The sequence below is a fragment of the Pseudorca crassidens genome, chromosome 19, assembly GCF_039906515.1.
Source record: "Pseudorca crassidens isolate mPseCra1 chromosome 19, mPseCra1.hap1, whole genome shotgun sequence".
Classification (NCBI taxonomy): domain Eukaryota; kingdom Metazoa; phylum Chordata; class Mammalia; order Artiodactyla; family Delphinidae; genus Pseudorca; species Pseudorca crassidens.
This window is the reverse complement of record NC_090314.1, coordinates 63,588,593-63,609,073: the sequence shown is the minus strand read 5'-3', so window position 1 is coordinate 63,609,073 and position 20,481 is coordinate 63,588,593. Positions and strand designations below refer to the sequence as shown.

Sequence of the window (20,481 nt, the reverse complement as noted above, 5' to 3'; positions counted from 1 at the left end):
GCGCCCGCCTCCTCGACTGTGCCAGCGGCTCAGCAGGGCAGGAGGTGGAGGCCGGCAGGAGATGAAGCCTCCACAGCAGGACCCTGGGGACACGTCTCACACCCTTCTGTGAGCCAGACTCCACGGGCTGTGGCGAGGACTCAGCGTCTGACGCAGAGAGCCGCCAAGCGCCCCGCTCTCCAGATCACCGTGTTCACCAGGGACAGCTGACTTACTCCATTTCTTAAGGGCAAACTAAGGTCACTCTACACGGCTGAATGCTGAAGAAGCAGGGACCACCTTTAATAAAATACAACCATCTAAAAAGCAGAACAAGGAAGACTAGGTAGATTCCATGCTGTTAGCCCAAAAAGGAAGAAAATCAACGTGCATATGTCTCCAGAAAGAACTACAAGGGAAAGGTAGAGGTTGTGTTCTGGCCTCTGAAGCCTCAAGATCCCAAACGGATGCTTCTTGCTAAACGTCGCTTGCTGGGCCCCGAATTGCAGTCACCAACATACACAAGGACAAGTTCACTCAGACTGGGCCCCCTTGGGGCAGATTCTCCTGGCCCACAGCCCCGGCTGAGCCGCCGTCCAAGGCCTCGGAGTCTTGTAAATAACCTTCGATGAAAACAACAGTCACAGGCCATCGACAGCTTACTGTAACCGAACTTGGTCTTCTTCCCTACTTCTAATCACCTACCCAAAACAAAAAGGAACGCAAACCAAAGCATAAAGACTATACCCTAAACTACTTCAACCAGGAAAGGAAAATACTCCAGACAGTCCCTCATCTCCGTCAGCACTTCACCGAGACTCCCGCAGGTGCCACCCGGAACTGACCATCCGCCAGCTCAGCTGTTCAAGCCCTGGACTCAACTCAGCACACAAAGTCAAGAAACCGCATCATCCGGTTCAGATGACGGACTGTGGCTTTGAGACTTCCCATGAGGCGGCGCACAGGGAAGATGCTGCAAAAGCAGCCCATTTACCCCTCGGTCTGACCTGCCTGCGGGCTCCCGGCACCACCTGTATCAGCGCGGGGCCTCCACCACCTCCCGTGCTCCCTCGGCCGCCACAGGCCAATGTTTAATTGCTCCTCTCCCCCACCTTCAGGTTTCTTCCAATCGGCGCCCCACCTCCCAACTTCCGAGCAGAGCTGAGGAAGAGGACCCAGACCGGGCCACGCCTGCCAGAAACACACACAGAATATCCTGGCAAGGCTTGCAAGGAACCAGCGGGCATCTCTCGTTAGCAACCACCACTCAGGAGGAGGGATGATGCTCTCCAGTCTCTGCAGCCCAAGTACTGAAAGGGGCTCCCACTCAACCTAAGGGGGCCTCACTGGATCCACCCCACTCCTAAGCCTCAGCGTCAGCCCATGTGACAGGCTCTCAAAGTTTGAGAAACTAAAAAGCTTTTTCCCTCCAACCTCAAATACTATAAAGCAAAATACATTTAGGGTCTTGGTAACCATGCCCAGCAAGTTTTTTTTTTGGCAGCATGTGGGATCTTAGTTCCCCAATCAGGAATCAAATCCGCCCCCCACCCCCTGCATTGGAAGCATAGAGTCTTAACCACTGGACCACCAGGGAAGTCCCTGGAAGAGTTATTTTGAAAGAAGGGCTTTGGGGCTGTTCCGACCGCTGCCACGGTGATAATGAAACAGTCCCAATTCTACAAAGAAATAGGAATTGTCCTCTCAAAATCGAATTGTCTCCAGAGACATCCAGGCCGTGACTGCTAGAATTTTGGTCCAGGGAACATTAAATTTAAGGGGTGAAGAAACAGAGTTGAGACATTTAGACAATGTGCATGGTTTAGTAGAAGTCAGAGGCTACAAGAAATAATTACTTATTCCAGTTTCTCTAAAAAAAATAATTGCAACATGCTTGCTTAAAGTACTTTATGTGCAGGTTTATGCCTACTATAAATATTTCTATAATCCTATTCTGTTCCCAACTCCCTGAGAGAAGCCTAAAAAATCTGAAATATTTTTGGTGTTGGCCTAGAATGAATTGTTATTAGTATTTGGGACACAATCTACTGAGTCGCCCGTCAGCATCCTTCAGCTCATCCCTTGGGCACTCTGCGCCCACACCCACACCCCCCAGGTGTTCTGGTAAATAAAACCAAGGCTTCATTAGATGACAATGAGCCCAAGAATGAAAGCCCTCCAGACTTTCAGACCCACAGGGCCAGGCATGGCTTCTTCTGTAAATGAGATGAGGCCTTAATCCTGTCACTGCGACAGCTACTGAGAGGTTTATGTCATTACGTGGTGTGACAAATTCCAAAGGAGGCCAGTTTTCTGTGTATCAAATCCAGTTCCATAATTAAGAAACCATAATTTTTTGAGAGATCTGTGGGGCAGGTTCAAAAAATCACTTACAAACTTATCATTTCTGATGAGTGCAGGTTTTCAAAGAATTAAAATGAGGCATGTCCGTGGGCTGTTAGTGATGAGTGTTGGTGCCACTCAACAATCTGAGAAGTTCTCTTTATGGGGGGCGGGGGGGGGGCACGTTAAGTTTCATAACATCTAAATTCACGTTTTGAAACGTGCTTGGCTCTTCCCAGATGCATTTTGGGAATGGCAAATTTTGAAGAACTTTTTATACTAAATTTCCAAACAACTTTCAGTTTTAAGGTGAGCTCAGCTGGGACAAAAGGCAGTCAACCAATGAAACATGAGGACAGAGACTGCTGAAAGCCAGTAACTCATGGCCAGTTTTTGGCTCATTATTCAAGGTGAAACATTTCCTTAGCAGAATTTGAGGTACTCTCATCCCAATGCCCTGTTCAATTTCCCTGCAACTCCCCAGACTAACGTAACAATACGCAACTATGGAAACCAAGCAGAAGAACACGACTGCTGGTATGGAAACAGGCGGCTTTTCTGTGTGAGCGGGCTGTTTGGACTGCCTTCACCAAGTGAGCGGGCCAGGAGGCGCTGACACTGAGCAGAGCGAACGTGCCATCCCTGCGAGAGGGGAAAAAAGCTCAAGAAGAACAAGAAGGTGCTGGTGCATGTTTTGTTTGCCGGTGGGTGAAGAGCATTACTCATTCCCACAAATTATTAACTCTGCCACATTGTGAAGAGCAAAGCAGTTGTTTCTTTTATCATCAGGGTAGCTTTAGGCTCTGACTCTTTAAGGAATTGGGCAGATGAGTCATCTAACTCATTACTATATGCAAAGAACATTCTAGGTATCAGAAGGGTGCAGGTGAACAACTCTGGTCTCTCGCTCCAAGAAGCTTACACATCCTGCAGCCACCGACACAAAGCAACCATTAAGTCCCGCTAGCACCCAGGATGACACGGATTATCCAATTACAGTTAAACATTATTCCCAGGGAGGCAGAGGAACTCTTAAGTTCAGTCCTTAAATATAAGAACTCCCCGGACACAAAGTACATTTTACCAAATTTCTTCTTTTCAAAATGCTCAAGAGATCAGATTGTAAAATATGAGATGGAGAGCAAAACAAGGTAATTAGGTTCTAATTGTCATATTAATTTAAAATAATATCATTACACTCTAATCTGTTACCCTTTTCTCCGCTTCAAGCTCACCAGAAAAAAAACTTCTCCAAAGGAACTTACCTGCAATCATGCTACTGCTCACCTGCGCTTCCAAGGAACCATTTAGAACCCAGACCAAGTGTCTACTCCAAGCTACTGTAACAGACTATTCTCCACAACCCAGCATCTGGCGGGTTTTTAAACACCACCACCTACTCACCTACCAACTACACACCATGAACTCACTACAGTGAGCTTGTGAGTACATTCTCTCATTTAATATGCACAAAATCCTATAAGAAAGGTCTTGTTTCCATTTTAGAGATGAGAAAACCGACAAGCAAGACCCGTGTTCAGCCTTACTCTGGTTCCAAAGCCCTGTAGCCATTCCACATTCCTTAATCAAATATTAATAAGGAATACACATCTTCTAGAAAGGCCATAATGCATTCTAAATCTAAGTCTTTATTATTATTTATTGGGATTTGTTTTTGCCTCTGCTGCCTTTACTATCAGGACAGACCTTACTATTCTAATCAAGGCTGACTACATCCACAGCTCACAGCATTAAAAAATACTGTAGTAAATAAAAAACAAAGCTCAATGCAAGAGCACTGGTCCAAGACTGTGATTGAGACCACAGGTGGCTTTGGTGCCCTCCTACCTGTTCGAACACCCTCCTCCCCTCCCTCTTTCCACCAATTCCTTTACTCAGGAGCTATGACACAACTGGGGCCATTAACCAGGACCTCTTTCACCTCCTGGCAGCCCTGCCCCCAAACATACAGAAGAGACTTCTGCACCCGAGAGGATTCATTTTAAGAGTTACTTTTATTACCAAAGCACCCATTTCTAGCTATGTCTTGTTCACTTTAAAGTACCTACATGGTGTTTCTTTACACAAATGTGGTTCCTTTTAAAAAACTAAAAATACAGGGAAAAAAACAAAATGATGAAAAGTCAACTATCATCTGATCAGTTATCACAATTCAGGTTTTACCTGGAGATTTGTTTAACCACTAATCATTCTGTGAATATAATTTAATTTCTTGTAAGTGGCAGGGTCTATTTCCGTGAGCATTTTTCCTATTCATCCAAAACAGTATTTGAAAGAAATTTAGTCCTCTTGAATGTACGTACAGCACTGATCATCACTAAATCATCTCCCTTAAAACTGGGGATAGGGACTTCCCTGGTGGCACAGTAGTTAAGAGTCCACCTGCCAATGCAGGGGACATGGGTTCGAGCCCTGGTCCAGGAAGATCCCACATGCCACAGAGCAACTAAGCCCGTGCGCCACAAATACTGAGCCTGCACTCCAGAGCCCGTGCGCCACAACTACAGAGTCCGCGAGCCACAACTACTGAAGCCCACGCACCTAGAGCCCGTGCTCCGCAACAAGAGAAGCCACCCAATGAGAAGCTCGGCACCACAACCAAGAGTGGCCCCCACTCGCCGCAACTAGAGAAAACCCGTGCGCAGCAGCGAAGACCCAATGTAGCCAAAAAATAAATTTAAAAAAAAAACGGGACATAAAGGATGCTTCCAATTTTTTGCTATTTTAAGTAAACCAGCAATGGGCAAGCTTTCTGTGCAAAAATCTTCCATATTTAAGATTACTTCCTAAGGAATGATTCTCAGAAGCTGAACCAGAGGATAGAATGACTCAAAACGAAGATGGCCATGATAACGGTGATGAGATATTGTAGACATAAAAAAAAGTTCAGAGAATGATATAACATCTATGTACCCATCAGACTGAAGTTTAGTTGTAGGAATTCAAGACCCAGCAGCAAAAGTAGTCATGTATCAGGAACTCCATCACCACTGGACCAGCAGTTACAACACTTCACTCCAAAATCCTAGAAATTTACTGTTTAAAACTAGAGGCAACAAGAGGCATCTCACCACCTCCCTTTCCACTGGCACTTTTCTCGGTTTTCATTAGCACGTTCACAGCAGGGGTTTTTAAGGATCTGGGTTGGCTGCCTGCTTAAGACTGAATTAGGATGGTCTCAGTTTTAATGAAGCTTTCTCTGCATATATGAACTGGGGGGGAAAACCATATTCAATGAGAAAGTTTGACCTGTAGGAACTGAGAATATTGTTAGCAAATACCATAAAATGTGCTTATTTCAAATTAATCTTTCAGAAAATACCAAATGCCAAGGATCGTTTCAATTTTCAGTGTCTTCTCCCCACCGCCCCCGGCAACCAGAGTTCATAATGGGTTGGTGAAGTGCAAGCACGTAGGACCAAGAAAGCACCCTGTTAAGATACTGAAAATTACGTAATCAGCAATGACAGTAAAAATTATGTTTCTCCCCTGACTACACTAGAAGATAAAGAAACATCACAAAAAAGGCAAATGCATAAATGAAAATTAAATTTCTGCTTAATCATCCCTTTGCAGAGAAAAAATAAGTACTTTATGGGCAAGGCAATATCATCTCTTAACAGCCATGGGACACACTGCTATTACCCTGCTGCTTCTCGGCTGGAAAAATAGGATCAGTGGCCTAAGAGGGACAGTGTAAACTGATTAGTCAAGCAGGCAGTCCTAAGACAAGCAAGCGGGAAAAAGAAACAGCCCAGCCTTCTGTGGCTAAACGCCCTGCAGAGTAAGACGCCAGAGTGGCCCAAGGTTGGTCCCGGACTTTAGGTTTACAATTAACATAAGAGGGGTTTTAATCCTCCATTATTCAAAACAAACCCCCAGTGCCAGGTCAGACTCCGGCTGCCTCGACACGCAATTTTATCTTACGAGAGTTTCAGAATGGTCACCGTGCATCTATTCGTTTATTTTATTCGACAGTATTTATTATGCAACTACCATTTTAGGCATTGTGTTATGGAGTGACTCAGGACCCAGAGCCTGCATTGCAGGCAGCAGAGTTGATGCAACTCATTCTACCTATTAAGAACCCTAAATGACACAATTGAGTTTCTCAAACTTGGATCCTGATGCATTGGGTTGGAAGTCGTCTTACAGATGACTGTGGACTCCTTCATTCCGCAAAAACCCTCCAGAGTCCAGAGATGTATATTAACTAACAATCTAGAAAGAGGCCACGTTCGTGTCTGTAATCCCAGCCACAAGCTCTTTCCACCAAGCAGACGACAGATTTTAAAGAACCTGACACCCAAAACACAGAAGTTTTCCGGATGGACTGCGTGCTACATTCGATGGTGATACATACTGGCAAAGTAAGAAGGGGCCTCTCTCTGCCGGGCACTGTAACTCAGGACGAAGACAAGCCAAGTCCTGTGGATAAAACAGTTCCCAGCGACGGAGGAGGAAAGGCCTGAAGTGAGATCCTAGCGTTTGCTTTGAGGGTCTGGAAACAGTCCACCGGGGCCACAACTACTCAGCCAGCCACACAACCTGACACCACTTTAAGTTCTTCATTTCCAAATATTTTCCACACTGTTTCTACTGGGGAATTCCTCAGTGCTTTCGTACAGAAGTCAGAAGGGAAAGCAAACTCCCTTTCTGACCCAAATGAGCCGATTATATCCATCGTGTAAAGGAAGGGACACCCGTCATAAAATTCAGCCGGCAGCCCAGAGAGATGGTTGCCAGGAGCAATTATAAAAATTAAAATAGAGATTAGGATCAAAGTGAGCCACCAAAAATGGTTAAGCTTCACCTAAACACGAAGATCTGCTTGTACTATACTTAATGGAAAGGATTGCAGATGTTAGATCTAGGACATACCCTTTTAACCAGGGGACTTTATCAGTTTAATGCAATCACAGGCACCCAGCTGTGAACTAGGTCTCTGGAGAGCACGGCCCGAAGAAAACGAAACTGTCTTCAGCACAGCCAGGTAAAGCTGGTTGACGGCAAACCATAATCTGACAGAGTAAAACGTCTAACCTGGCATCAAAACCACATTACTGAAGGGCTCTGGCTAAGAAACGTTTCTGGAATATGACGTGGATGGATAAAACGATTTCCTCTAAGAAAACAGAAGAGCATCCCTCACAGATCATCTCCACTACCACCTCCATCCTCCCCGACAGCAGCGCAACTCAAAGACCCAACTCAAAACGTTCTTTTTCCTTTCGTGTGCTCTAGAGCTGTCGAGACACTCTTCTACTCGGACCAAATTACTATTTCAACAAGTCCGTGGCAGACATTGTCTGGGCTGTCTACATAACCCGTGCTCTGCTCTGAAAATCCCATCTCATGCACAAGGATGGGTCTCCAGGCCCCAGGAAGACATGAGGGGTCCCCGCCCCCTCAACAGGAAGTAGTGGAAAACAATTTGCAGATGAGGAACCAAGGTGGTATCAGACCCAATGGCTTCCTCTGGGTTTTGCAGCCTTGGTAGACCATTCCCAGAATCGGGAGACAGCTCCCAGATGCTGGGCTCTCAGGTCAGCCCCCTAAGCTGTTCATTCCCCAGACTCCTTCTCTGGGGTGGAATTCCCTGCATCAGGGTGGGCACTGACCAAGCTGGGCACTGACCAGGCTGGGCCAACCAAGTCCTCTCTGCTGGGAATTTACGCTGAGACTGTCTACTAGCACTTGAACTTGGGGGCTGGCACACTCAGGACCTGATAGGGCCATTTTAGAACCTGTAACCATGCAAGTGCAGAAAACCCGATTGCTACCACAGAGAAGAATGAGCCAATTCAGGGAGGGGAGGAGACGTGAGCCCTGAGGGACCTCGAGCCCCCAGGGACCTCAGGCTTGGCTCCTGGTGCAACCAGATCCTGGTTCCAAGATCCCTCATAGCCTGGCGATGTTTCCTATCCTTGCGCCCATAAAGCGCCCTGTGTATCCTTATATAAAAATTCTACTTTTATGGCTTCAACTACCTTTATGGTCTGAGTAGGCAATATGCTTCTTGGAATTAGTATGACGTAGTCATATGCTTAATCATTTAAAAGCTAGCGTTTAATGATTTATAACCCCCAGAAGAGCTGAGAAGACTCTTTAGCAGCATGTACTAGGATATATTTGTTTCCAATTTCAAAAATTTTGTAGTTCCCCATAGTCCTTTCTCAAATGCGGCCACACGCATAGGAGGAAGTTTAAATTAGCATCAGGAGAATCACTGTCCCTGCCCTAAGTGATGAGCTGTGAAAATCTAAAAGCCCTGGGTGAAAGGCTTTACTTTCAAGACTTCAGGAAGAGTCTCACAGGCTTAAAGCACAGAGCAAGGAACAGAGACGGCGGCTCAGGGCGGGAGTCCCGCAGTCCTCTCCGCCCCTGCACCGTGAGCTGGCCACACCTACCCCGCTCCACAGGTGATGCGGTGCCTGCCCCACCTCCTCCCAGGCTGGGTGCCGCGTGGTGGGAGAACAGGGGCCATGAGCACACACACTGCCCACGCGGTTTCTTCCATCAAACATTTACACTTTAGTGAGAGAGCTGATCCACAATTACAAGGTACTGCAGTATACGATGAGGTAAGAGGAGAAGCAGGGCCTATTGTAGGACTGCAGAGAGCGAGCTGTCAGCACACTGGGGACAGAGGGAGGAAACCAGGACAAACCAGCCGCAGGACTCTCTGAACTTACGTGGGCTGCTCACGGCACTGCAGCGACCACCCAGCCCCAATAGGAATGCGTGGCCTTCAAAGGTGGAAAACAATTGTAACCATTTTCACCTCAGTTCATTTTCCTGTTTATTTCAGGAAGAGGAAGAAACCATCTCCCCTGTAACCACCCTCCCCTGTCTCTTAAGAAGGTCCCCTGACACTCACCTGAGCGGGAGCCCAGCTCCCTGCCCGGGGTGCCCGGGGCTGGCTGGACCCCCAACTCCAGCACCCACGCCACCCTCTCCTGAGCCCTCCCCCTCTCCAATCAGACGCGCACGTCGCCTACAGGGCACACACGTTTTCCCCCCAGACCACGTCAACATGTGAAAAGCCAGTTCCCCAGAGAGAAAGAAGTCCCGTTATCACCAAGTGTCCCCCCCACCCCGCCCGACTTGTGACCGGGCTGAGTTGTAAGCAGACTCCTGCCAGCACCCGAGAGGCCACTGCTCTCAGGACGCCGGCCGAGCCTCAGTTACAATCTCTTTCCACTGCCCACCAGGCGCTGCCCCCCCTCTGCTTGCCCTGCCCCCACCCACCGGCTCCCAGGGTGGATTGTTTTGTAACCTCTGTAACTGAAGAACCCGACAGGGCCATGTGACAAGAGAAGAGTGGCCTAAAAACCCTGAGTTTCCAATTCTAGCGGCTGTGGCTCACCTTTCATGTTTCACACACAGAAGACGTTAACCAAGGCCCTAAAAATAAGAGGGCTGGAGGCCGCCAAAGGGACACCCAACACCAATCAAAGCTGCAAGTGAGGGTGCTCGGGCAGGTTTTGGGAGCCAGGCCAAGCGTCCTCCTCCCGGGGGAGCGAGTTTAGTACCTGCGCACGGCCAGCAGCCTGGAGAAGGTGCAGAACACAGCAGCTGGACGACCACGAGGCCCGGGAAACCCTCCCTGGGCTGCCAGAGTCCACCACGTGGGCAGACGCTCCGCAGCCCAGCCGGGAGCAGAGGGCGACTCATTCCTCCCAGCCACCAGGCCAGGGGAAAAGGAAAAGCAGGAGCGAGGGAACAAAGGATGTGACGACATATTTGCAAACCTCCGCGTGGCCCTGCACTCAGTAAGACAGGCCCACGCGGTGGGGATTCGCACCAGCTACTGGTTTCCCAGCCCTTTCCTGGGAAGCCCATAACCCTGCCAGACACAGAGGGGTAGTCAACCCCGAGGGAGCACAACAGAAACCCAGCATCTCTTTCCTCCTTTCTAAAATAAAGGTCTCATGAGAAAAACTATCGTCAAACTTTAAATGGGAGGCACCAGTAAAATACGTGCTCCACACCTGCTGCCACAGGTATGAAGTCGTTTATTAGACCATCCGCTAGGAGTTAAAAGGGCCTCTGGGATCACACACAGGAAGAGGAGAAACTGTCCTCCACTTGAAGGATGCTCCTTAGAGAAGCAACCTCCGCTCTTTTTTTAGATGCCTGGTGCACTTTCAACACCTCCAGAGAGAAATTACTGATGCTCTTAACGACGTTACATTCCAAAACACAAAGAATTTATGAAAATTCTCAACCCAACCCCAGATACATTCTCAGCTAAATGCTACATTAAAAGTTTGCACAAAGTATCTATTTTAGAGACCTGTAATTTTTAACTCTGTAGTTTGGCTTTTCAGCTAAGCCGCTGACTAAAGCGGAGAGTCACTTTACAACCCCATTATCCAGTGTGTGATTCACTCCTTAGATTATCCTAAATTCAGGCCGCCCACCCCCTCTGCTGTCCGATCTGCTCCAACGAGCTGTCAGCCGTCTGCTGTTAGAGGCTCAAGGATACAGACCAAGGTTAACACACCAGAAACAAAGTAAGGTGGTGATCTGTAGGCCTCGCATGCATTTCTAAGAGAAATATGAATCCTCACTTACGGATTGTCTTGGACCACTGGTACAATCGTCTATTAAAGTAGGAATTTGAATGTGGCTTTCAAACCCTTAAAGTTGGCTTCCAAGTGTGAGCCACAGACATCCAAGGGTCCACATGAACCAAACTATTTTCCTGATAATAACGAAGTCATTATGCGCCTTCTTTCCTGCGTGGACATCTGCCCCAACGGTGTGAGAGCATTTGTGATAAGACTGCCGGAGCCTTACGATGAATCACTGTGCCAACAGGCGTGACACTCGTCCCGCCAACTCCCAGTGTCTCCAACACCAGTTTCATATTTAAGAATGTCTCGATGACGCATTAAAAATTCCATGTTCGTATTCTACGTGATGCATAAAGCGCTTCGGCTGCACTCAGTATATGTGGTTGGCACATCCACTACTCCCATGGAATGCCACGTTTACCTGAAAGAACTACCAAACTATGGTTATTCGGACCTGGAGATCTGGCAGGTACTTTCTTGAAAATGAATGACGTGAGCCTGTCACTTCATGGAAAATAACTGACAATATTTATCACCAGTGATAAGTCAGGCTTTCAAGTGAAAGAATTCTCAGACTTGCATCTGTCACGAGCTTGACAGCTTCCTAAGACCTAAAGGTTTTTTTTGATGAGATGGATGGTGATGTTAACTCTAATTGATTTTTTATAATGAAATGTATCACTTAAAAGACCCACAGGACTAAGTGAAGTACTGTCTTCCAAACCAGAGGAGGAGGTCACGAGCATTTAAAAGAGCCATTCAACACCTGAGACCAATGGATGCAGATACGGTTTCATATTCTATATGGCTACCAACCTGAGAAACTCACCTGCCAACTACCAAAATCAAGGAAGAACTCCAATTATCTGAGAAGGCTAACACTCTGCCTTTTTACAATTACATGTATGTTCGACATATACTTCCAAGACGATGTAACAGAATAAAGGCAAAAGGAGCCGAGAGCCCAAATGTGTTTCAAGTCAGACAGATTTCCAGTATGTAACTCTTCTACATCGTTTTGAAAAACATCTTTTCAGGGCTTCCCTGGTGGCGCAGTGGTTGGGAGTCTGCCTGCCGATGCAGGGGACGCGGGTTCGTGCCCCGGTCCGGGAAGATCCCACATGCCGCGGAGCGGCTGGGCCCGTGAGGCGTGGCCGCCGAGCCTGCGCATCCGGAGCCTGTGCTCCGCAGCGGGAGAGGCCACAGCAGCCAGAGGCCCGCGTACCGCAAAAAAAAAAAAAAAAACTTTTCATAAATTTATGTTAGCGTGTAAAGGGTTTATTTTCTCAAATGAAAATTTTCTCATTTTCAATTTCTAATAAAGGTGAATATTGGTAGATAAAATCCACATAAACAAAAGCCCTCGAGTCCCCAATAATTTTTTAGTATAAAGGGGTTCTGAGACCTAAGAGTTTAAGAAGTATGACCACAATATAATTTAAACTCAAAATGTTAGCTCTTATTTAATATTTCCAAATAAAAATGGGTTTCTGGTATAAGACATAAGTGATATTTCTTGAAAGCTAGACTTTCTAATATATACTTTGCTCTTATCTCTTAGGGTCTGTAGTTTTTGTATTAAAACCAATCCAACAACTCATCTTTTACTGGCATTCATTTAGGTATTCGTTCACCACGTACTGATAGTTATTGAGTCCTTTTCTAGATGATGCTAGAAATATAGCAACTCTGCCCCCAAGGAGCTTACGTTCTGGTGGCATTCATCCACCTGTCTCCTTACGCATTCATTCAATAAAATTAAACATCTGTTATATGCCAAGCACTATACCTGGCCTTCCCAAAATCACAATATTGACATACTCAATTGCATTTTTTTTTTTTTGACCACAACATGCAGCACGCAGGATCTTAGTTCCCCAACCAGGGATCGAACCCATGCCCCCTGCAGTGGGAGCACAGAGTCTTAATCACTGGACCACCAAGGAAGTCCCTCAGTTGCATTTTTTTATGAGGGCTATGAATTCTTTTCTAATGTTCAATTTTTGCACATTTCCAAATTTGGAGTTGAGAGGTTTCTTCATCTTAAATCTGAAGGCTATTGTTATATTCATTTTTCCTATCCACAATTTCACGATAAAAATGTCGTAAGTGGAAGAGAGCTGTTGACCATCAGAAGGACTACGGTACACTCAGACACCCCTCTGACACTTTCCCTTTTCCATGGTAGAGGAGTGGTCCCCCCCAGTAGCTCTGGGAAAGCCCGCCTCTAGTATTAGAAGGGGGACGTAGAAACCACCAATCTGTGCTAAGGGAAGCAGAGGCTCCCGCTGGCAGATGATCCGAGACTGCCTGAGTTTCCCCCTAAAGCTAATCAGGCAAGTGACGGCATAAACAAATACACTACTCTCAGTAAAGATTCCAGAGGAAACTGAAAGATAACTGTCCATCAGTCACACCAGCTGAACGTAAATGACCACTTCAAAAAGTCAACATCCTAACAAGGTTTAATTCAATCACAACCTAAAAAAACCAGGAGTACCACCACAAACCTAAGAACCGGCTAGAAGAACGGATGTGGGAGACGAGGATGGTCATGCAAACAGCCAATCTGACGTGGGTACAATAATTCTGTGAATCTGAGTATTCTGCCGCTTTCAAAGCAAGACAAGGTATGAGAGTTCCTAACCAGGTCCAGCTGTAGAGGATAAAAGTCATTTAGTTTACAGAAAAGACAGAAAACAAATTAGAAAAATAAAAGGGGGTAATCTTACTCTGGGCCTTTGCAGGGGCATTACATAAAAGAGACCCGATCAGACTGCAGTATGCTTATTGCTTCTTTCAGTAAAGACCTGAGGACAAAGCACTAAGATGCAAACAACAGGTGTCACTTCTGTCAACCAGCAGGAAATACAGTGGAAAGCAGCGACTGGAGTCAAATTCAAACCCCAGTTCTGCCACTTACTATCTACTATTAATTTACATTTTCTAAACCTCAGTTTCCCCATCTGTAAAATGGGAGCACTAATACCAATCTCACAGGGGGTAATCACCTAAGTTACCTAGCACAGGGAAACACTGGTGATTACTAGGTGTGACTATTAAAGACTAAGCAGTGTGTTAAAAAAACACACACACACACTTTTTTTAGACACAGGTCAGGGAAGATGTCCCAAAACGATGGCTCTTAGGAGCAGTTCAAATTCCCGGCTCCAAAGCTGAGAAGGAAACTTCCATTCATTGACATGATTCTTGTGCTTCATGAGTCCGTGACATGTGCCTGTTGAATGGTCATCATGATGAAACACACTTAGTCAGTGGTTCCTAGCCTTTCTGAGTCATGGCCCTCCCCTGAGAGTCTAAGATGCACAAGGAACCTCTCCCCAGAAAATGCTGGCAATTTTTTAAGTTGGGGAGGGATGAGCCCCCCCAAAGTACGTTCACAGGCCCTAGCTGGACACACAGAGCAGACATTCTGAGGCTACTGACCTTGAAAAGAAGCCCAAGGCCACCTGGGCCAGCCTCAGCAATCAGAGGCACAGTCCAGCTGCCCTCCCCCAACATGCCTTGTCTCGGGGAAGGGCACCACCAGCATCCTCTGTGCAAACTCAGAACCTGGCAGGCGCCCTGGACATCCCCTGCCCCCTCCCCCCTCCCTGTCTAAACCTCCACTAAGTCTCGTCCATTTTTCAAGTGTGGCCTCTTACTTCCACCCCTACCGCCACCTCCTCTATCCACGTGACCATCATCCTTTGGCAAGAGTGCCTCAGGGGGCTTTGTAACTGGTCTCCCTCCAGGCTCACCTCCGCACAGCAGGCTGAGTAACTCCTAAAACTGACCCTAACACCACCTTCTCCATCACACACCCACTTCTCTCGCTTCAATAGCTTTCCATAAAAACAAAGAGGGAAAGCTTCTTCACAGAAAGGAAGCTACAGCACTCTGTGATTGATAACAAAGAGTTGTATGGCCTCAGAATGGCTAGGGGGAAAAAGTCATGTGGAAAAAACGCAAATCATGGCAGGAAAGAGATGGATTAAGTACCGACCGTATCAACAGTCCCAATGTATGTTTTCAGTTACTTAGGAAACTTGTCCATGGGTATAACGTGACACACAACCAATGCTCAGTATGGCAGACAGTATCACCTCTCTACCCACCCCAATTTCGGAAATTAAAACTACAAAAAGTGTTCATATCCCTAACATCCAAAACTATCTACTTTTAAATATTTTATTTAAAAAAAATGCCAAAATCGGCTTCCCTGGTGGCGCAGTGGTTGGGAGTCCGCCTGCCGATGCAGGAGACACGGGTTCGTGCCCCGGTCCGGGAAGATCCCACATGCCGCGGAGCGGCTGAGCCCGTGAGCCATGGCCGCTGAGCCTGCGCGTCCGGAGCCTGTGCTCCGCAACGGAAGAGACCACGGCAGTGAGAGGCCCGAATACCGCAAAAAAAAAAAAAAAGAAAAAGAAAAACCAAAATGTTAAGAATGTATGCAATGCAGAAACGGACAAATGCAAAAATAAATCAAACACCACAGATATATCATTAACATTAGGCAAAAAAACATTCTAGGTATCTTCCTGTGTACATGGACAGAGACAAATTTTATAAAAATGAGGTATTTGATATGCTAATTCATTCTTATTAAACTTAAATTTGCTTGCCTATTAGCAAAACAAAATTATGATTCTGAATTGGTGAAGCCTATTAAAAAAATTCAGTTTAAGGATGTGCTTTGGTTTGGGACAGAACTGTTTGACTCTACTTTGAAAGCTGTGGATGCCAGCATGCTAGTACTTGCTCTCATTTTTATCTGCACTCCCAGATTTCCATTTGCTTACATCATTTTTATAGTATCTAGGTTTGTAACTTCCAGTCTGTCCTGCTCTCATAACTCTTAATTGCTCGGCACTAGTTCTACCTACACGTAAACGGGCTCAGATGCTCAACCACCTCCCCTAGCACCTCCATCTCTGAATTTGTTTTCATTCAGCTTTTAACTGGATGGATTTCAGCACTTCCTGAAAAGTAGGGCCACATCTGGGAATTCCCTGGTGGTCCCAGTGATTAGAACTCCGAGTTTCCACTGCAGGGGGCCGGGGTTCGATCCCTGGTGGGAGAACTAAGATGCTCAAAGCCATGTGGTGCAGCCAAAAATAAAAAATAAAAGTAGCTGGGGCTTCCCTGGTGGTGCAGTGGTTAAGAATCCACCTGCCAATGCAAGGGACACGGGTTCAAGCCCTGGTCCGGGAAGATCCCACATTCCGCAGAGCAACTAAGCCCGGGTGCCACAGCTACCGAGCCTGTGCTGCAACTAGAGAAAGCCCGCGCGCAGCAACAAAGACCCAACTCAGCCAAAAATAAATTAATTTTTAAAGTATATAAAGATATAAAAGTAGGGCCACATCTGTTTTAGTCAGTGCTTCACGCATAGGATCCTGCATATAATGTGGTCCAGAAAACATTCGTTGGATGGAATTTATGACTGCAACAGTGACAATAGCTTACAGCCTATTAAACCACATATATTGTATCTGTGGCCCATATACGATAATCCAAGATCTTGAATTCCTTGTACAAGAGTTGTAAAAAAGTAATTCACTAGAAATCTACCACGGTTTTACAAGCTGCCTTCCTGTTTGAAACATTTAATAAACTGCAGTAACATGCAAGGTGGCTTTTTAAAGCTATATAAATGTCTAGGGCAACATGCAAAAAAAGGTGTTCATTCACACAAACTAATACTCAGAAGAGAACCAGGTCAAGTTCAATTTCAAATTCCAAGCTACTATCACACTGTGCTAGGATCATACTGGCACGGTCAAGTATCTAAGTTAATTATTTATGACTGATTACCCTTGTTAACTCATCTCACCAAAATAGTTCCTTCCTTCTGAGTACTTTTCAAAAATCCATAAGTTTAAATCGTTTAGATTTTTATCCTTCAGTAAACTTCTCTCAAGAAGAGAGATTCAGAATTAAGCACTCCCAGCGCAAAGCACACCTCTCCACCTTGCAAGAATCACAAAGCACGTATTTCAAAATATGCCTCTAAATTTTGCACCTCTAAAAGGATAATTCACACGAAACAGAAGTTCCTAAAAGTTGCTTAATACCCATCAGATTTGCACCTTCGAGAGTAAATGAAGAAAATGTGACGGATCCGATAAACTGAAACCGAATTTGAAGAGCTTAACATCTGTCTGCTGCCAGCGAGCAGCCGTAACGTGAAGAAACTGAGGCCCGCCAGATCCCAAAACTTGTCAAAGAGCAGGAAGTGAGGAGCCTTCTGGACAGAGATCCAGGACCACTGGCAAAAAAAAATAAAATAAAATGCAGCAAGGTGCCGTGAGGTTTGTAGTTTGTCTCTCTCCAAAAAAAGAAAAAAAAAAGAAAAAAAAAAGAAAAAAAGAAAAAAAGAACTACGACCATCCATGCCAGTGCTTTTTCAGATGAATCATGTATCCATCCTTCCTGCAGGCTGACTTCCCTGTCCCCCCCTCCCCGGACTCTCACAGAACCGGCCTCGGGCTTCCCTGACTCTGGGTGCTGGACCTTGTAACAGGAACTGTCTCCTCCTGCACCCTCAGGACGAGGACTGGCTCCCACACCTTAACTGCCAGATAATTGTACCATAATTATGGCTTCTGGCCTAACAGCACACAGTGGCTTTCTCAGTGATGAATACTAACGACTTCTAAATAAAGCATTTCTGAGGTACCCAAATTCAGATGGTCTATTCAAAGCAGGCAAAGCCTAACTGACATTTTCTCTTTGCCCTCCACTGAACATTCTAAATAGTCTGATGTTAATATTTATGCTCTCATTTTTCTCCCCCTGAAGGTAGTTTATGTGCTCCCATCCTAAAGAAACTAAGAAGCTGGTTATACTTAGGCCAAACTCATCTTTCGGACAAACTCTGTGCAGCAGAAGCAGCAAGTCTCTGCTGACCCATCCGCTACAAGAGCTTCCGGAACGTTCACAACCTAACAACCTAAACCAAACTGGGGCCTCATTCTGACAAACTATCCGCCACTGCTGAGACCAGGACTCCCCCAGCCAAAGGCCAAATCCCCACCCAACTCCAGTTCCCTGAGGCCCTGGTGGGGGTTTTCCATTACTGAGATTATCTTTAAGCAAAAGCCCACGGCTTTTGCCCGATACAAACAAATTATGGTGCACAGCTTGTCTGTAAGGCTTACATGTCCTTTTTCCATTCCCCCAAAGAGTTTAATGCAATTCAGAAACAAGAGGAAAGTATGTATGTTTAGCACATAACTAATCCACACCATTTTTACCCAAAAACAGTCCCTCCTGTTAAGCCTAGAATTAAAATGACGCGCACATCAAATGCTACGGCTTACACTTTTAGCTCGTGCAACGAAGTTATAAATTCAGACCTCTCACTTTCACCTATTATACAATTTTATACAAGCATTTGAAAATCTAAGCATGCATTCATAGAGTAATGGGCAGGTTTCAAGATGGACTCTTAATCTGGGGTTATTTTGTTGCTCTGGGGGGATTTGCTAAGTTGGAGGCCCTAAGGTACCATCAGGCTATTTCCATAAAGTATTTCTGTCCTTTCTGGTAGCCTTCAAAGGCCAGCTGCCACTGCTTACTCGGCGACCAGAAGTCATCAGATAGATAGGGTTTGGTGTTTAAGGCAGCAGAGGAAACAGCTTCTATTTAAAGGTCTTTGGGGGAAGAGAACGGAGTCAAGGAAAAACAAGATTCGGGAGTACAGTTCTTTAAATGTACTCCAAACAGCTGTTATACGTCTTTCTGAGCTCCCCTCAAGTAATAATGACAAAACAATATTAGGTTTTTGAACCAACAGAAGAGAAACTAAACTTCCTTTTACAGGATGTTTTTCCAATAACTCTAGGAAAACACCTAAGAAAAAATTTAAGCATAAGCTAGACTTTACGTTAGCTTCAAAGTGGTTTTTGCAAAGAAAACAAATCCTTGAATTAATGAAAGGGATCTTAGTCCAAGTGGGAACTTAAGAAATTTGGGCTTTTCAAAAAAATCCATTTTCCTTTACAGCCACTGTTTTCAGGAGGCCCAATTTTAAAAGATGAATTAAATACTGGGGTAAATAAACAGCAGGACCACACTGCTACCTCACTGAGGCAGTGGTGTAGGAAAGTCAACAGAGACTTCGTAACACTCTGGAAGGTGAGGACTACCAATACAGGTGCTGCAAAATCAGCTTCCAAAACTGCAGCCATCCCCTCTCTCAGCGGATACTATAACCGTTTGAATTCTGTACCTATTCCATTCCTTTTAGCAGAAGAGTTATCAGAACCAAAATGATCAGCTACCCGCCCCCGAACCTATCTACTTTCTTTCCAACGCACAGGCAGAAACTCTTCAATAAATGTCTACGGAATACCAGCAAGATAGATTCAAGCCTCATCTAGCACTGCAGCAATTAACATTTCAGAAAGTGAAGACTAGAACATGGCTAGACAAGTGGGCTCAGGATGGTGGCCGCAAGTATGTCCTTTTCATTTCCTTCTATTACCTCTAGATCAGCAAACACACATTTCCAAATGCAGTGACACAATGGCCTGGTGCATTCTACTGCTATCTAAACGCTCTATCCAGTCCCACTATTCAGCCTAGACCATCTCATCCTTGAACATGCATCAGAAAACAGCTCAACGATCCATCCTACAATAGGAGTAAAGACTGGGCGCTTTGAGGAATACAAAACTTTCAGCATTTAGGGGAATCCATCTGTATTTAAAAATCATTTGTCATCGTTTGTTAGATTCGCTATTAGGCAACCTAGTACATTTAGTTATTTGTAATGCAGACCTCTTTCCTCCACACTGGTTTCTCTTGGAGGGCTATTTCCATGCAGGGCACATGGGACAGAAGTACTGGTCGAGTAGGTCTGGAGGAGGAAAATGTAGTTTTTACTTTACCTAAACTAAGAAGTCTCCTTAAAAGGACCAGACTCTTAAATCAGATCTTTTAAAAAATGCCAGGAACCTATTTTAGACCTCATAGAAAATGGAAGAGATCCAGCCTGGGTGTCAGTGTTCGATGCTAATGTCGCCCCTTCCCCCAGTTTCCCCACATGCCCCGCCAAACCCTACAGCAGAGGCTATGAAACTATTCAGATGCCCTGGGAACCACCAGAATCCTGATAGTCTACTCCGAGATGGATCAGACTTATACATCCTCCCGTAAATGGAGCAAAAGTTCCCTTGTTCTAGTAACTCTGAGTAAAAGTTAACTGATTTGCTACATTGGATTCAAAACGAAAACACTGCTCAAATAAAAGGAAAAATCTATAAAAATAAGTGCTTTAACAAAACTGATTGTGTGTACCTCCTATTGCCGTTAAGATAGCTTCCATGAAGGACAGGCTGTAAGCAACACATCTCCCACCTGAGGTTCTATTCGAACAGTTTTATTTCTGTGAAGGAAATCTGACAATACAGATGTCGCAGAAACGCCCGAACATTCCCATTCTTCCCTGTGTGTGGCCATCTCCCCATCCCCACTGGAAGGTCACATGACTTGCTCTGGCCAATGAGCAGTGGGCAAGAGTCCTTTCTGAGCTGACGCACTGAAAGGT

General features: G+C 45.6%; 1 protein-coding gene across 4 annotated transcripts in view; it reads right to left on the bottom strand.

The window, feature by feature from the left end:
* Positions 1–20,481, bottom strand: part of PRKCA (protein kinase C alpha) — a 365,590-nt gene that overhangs the window by 322,480 nt on the left and 22,629 nt on the right. Inside the window, exon 1 of one of the 4 annotated variants that reach the window (XM_067717475.1) lies at positions 9,879–10,035. The exons of 2 other annotated variants lie outside the window; for them this stretch is intronic. In XM_067717475.1, coding sequence (XP_067573576.1) covers positions 9,879–10,020 — 142 coding nt within the window. In that variant the 5' untranslated portion in view covers positions 10,021–10,035. Of the gene's footprint in view, positions 1–9,712; positions 9,737–9,878; positions 10,036–20,481 lie in introns of those variants that run through there. One more of the 4 variants, XM_067717476.1, reaches the window with a different exon arrangement.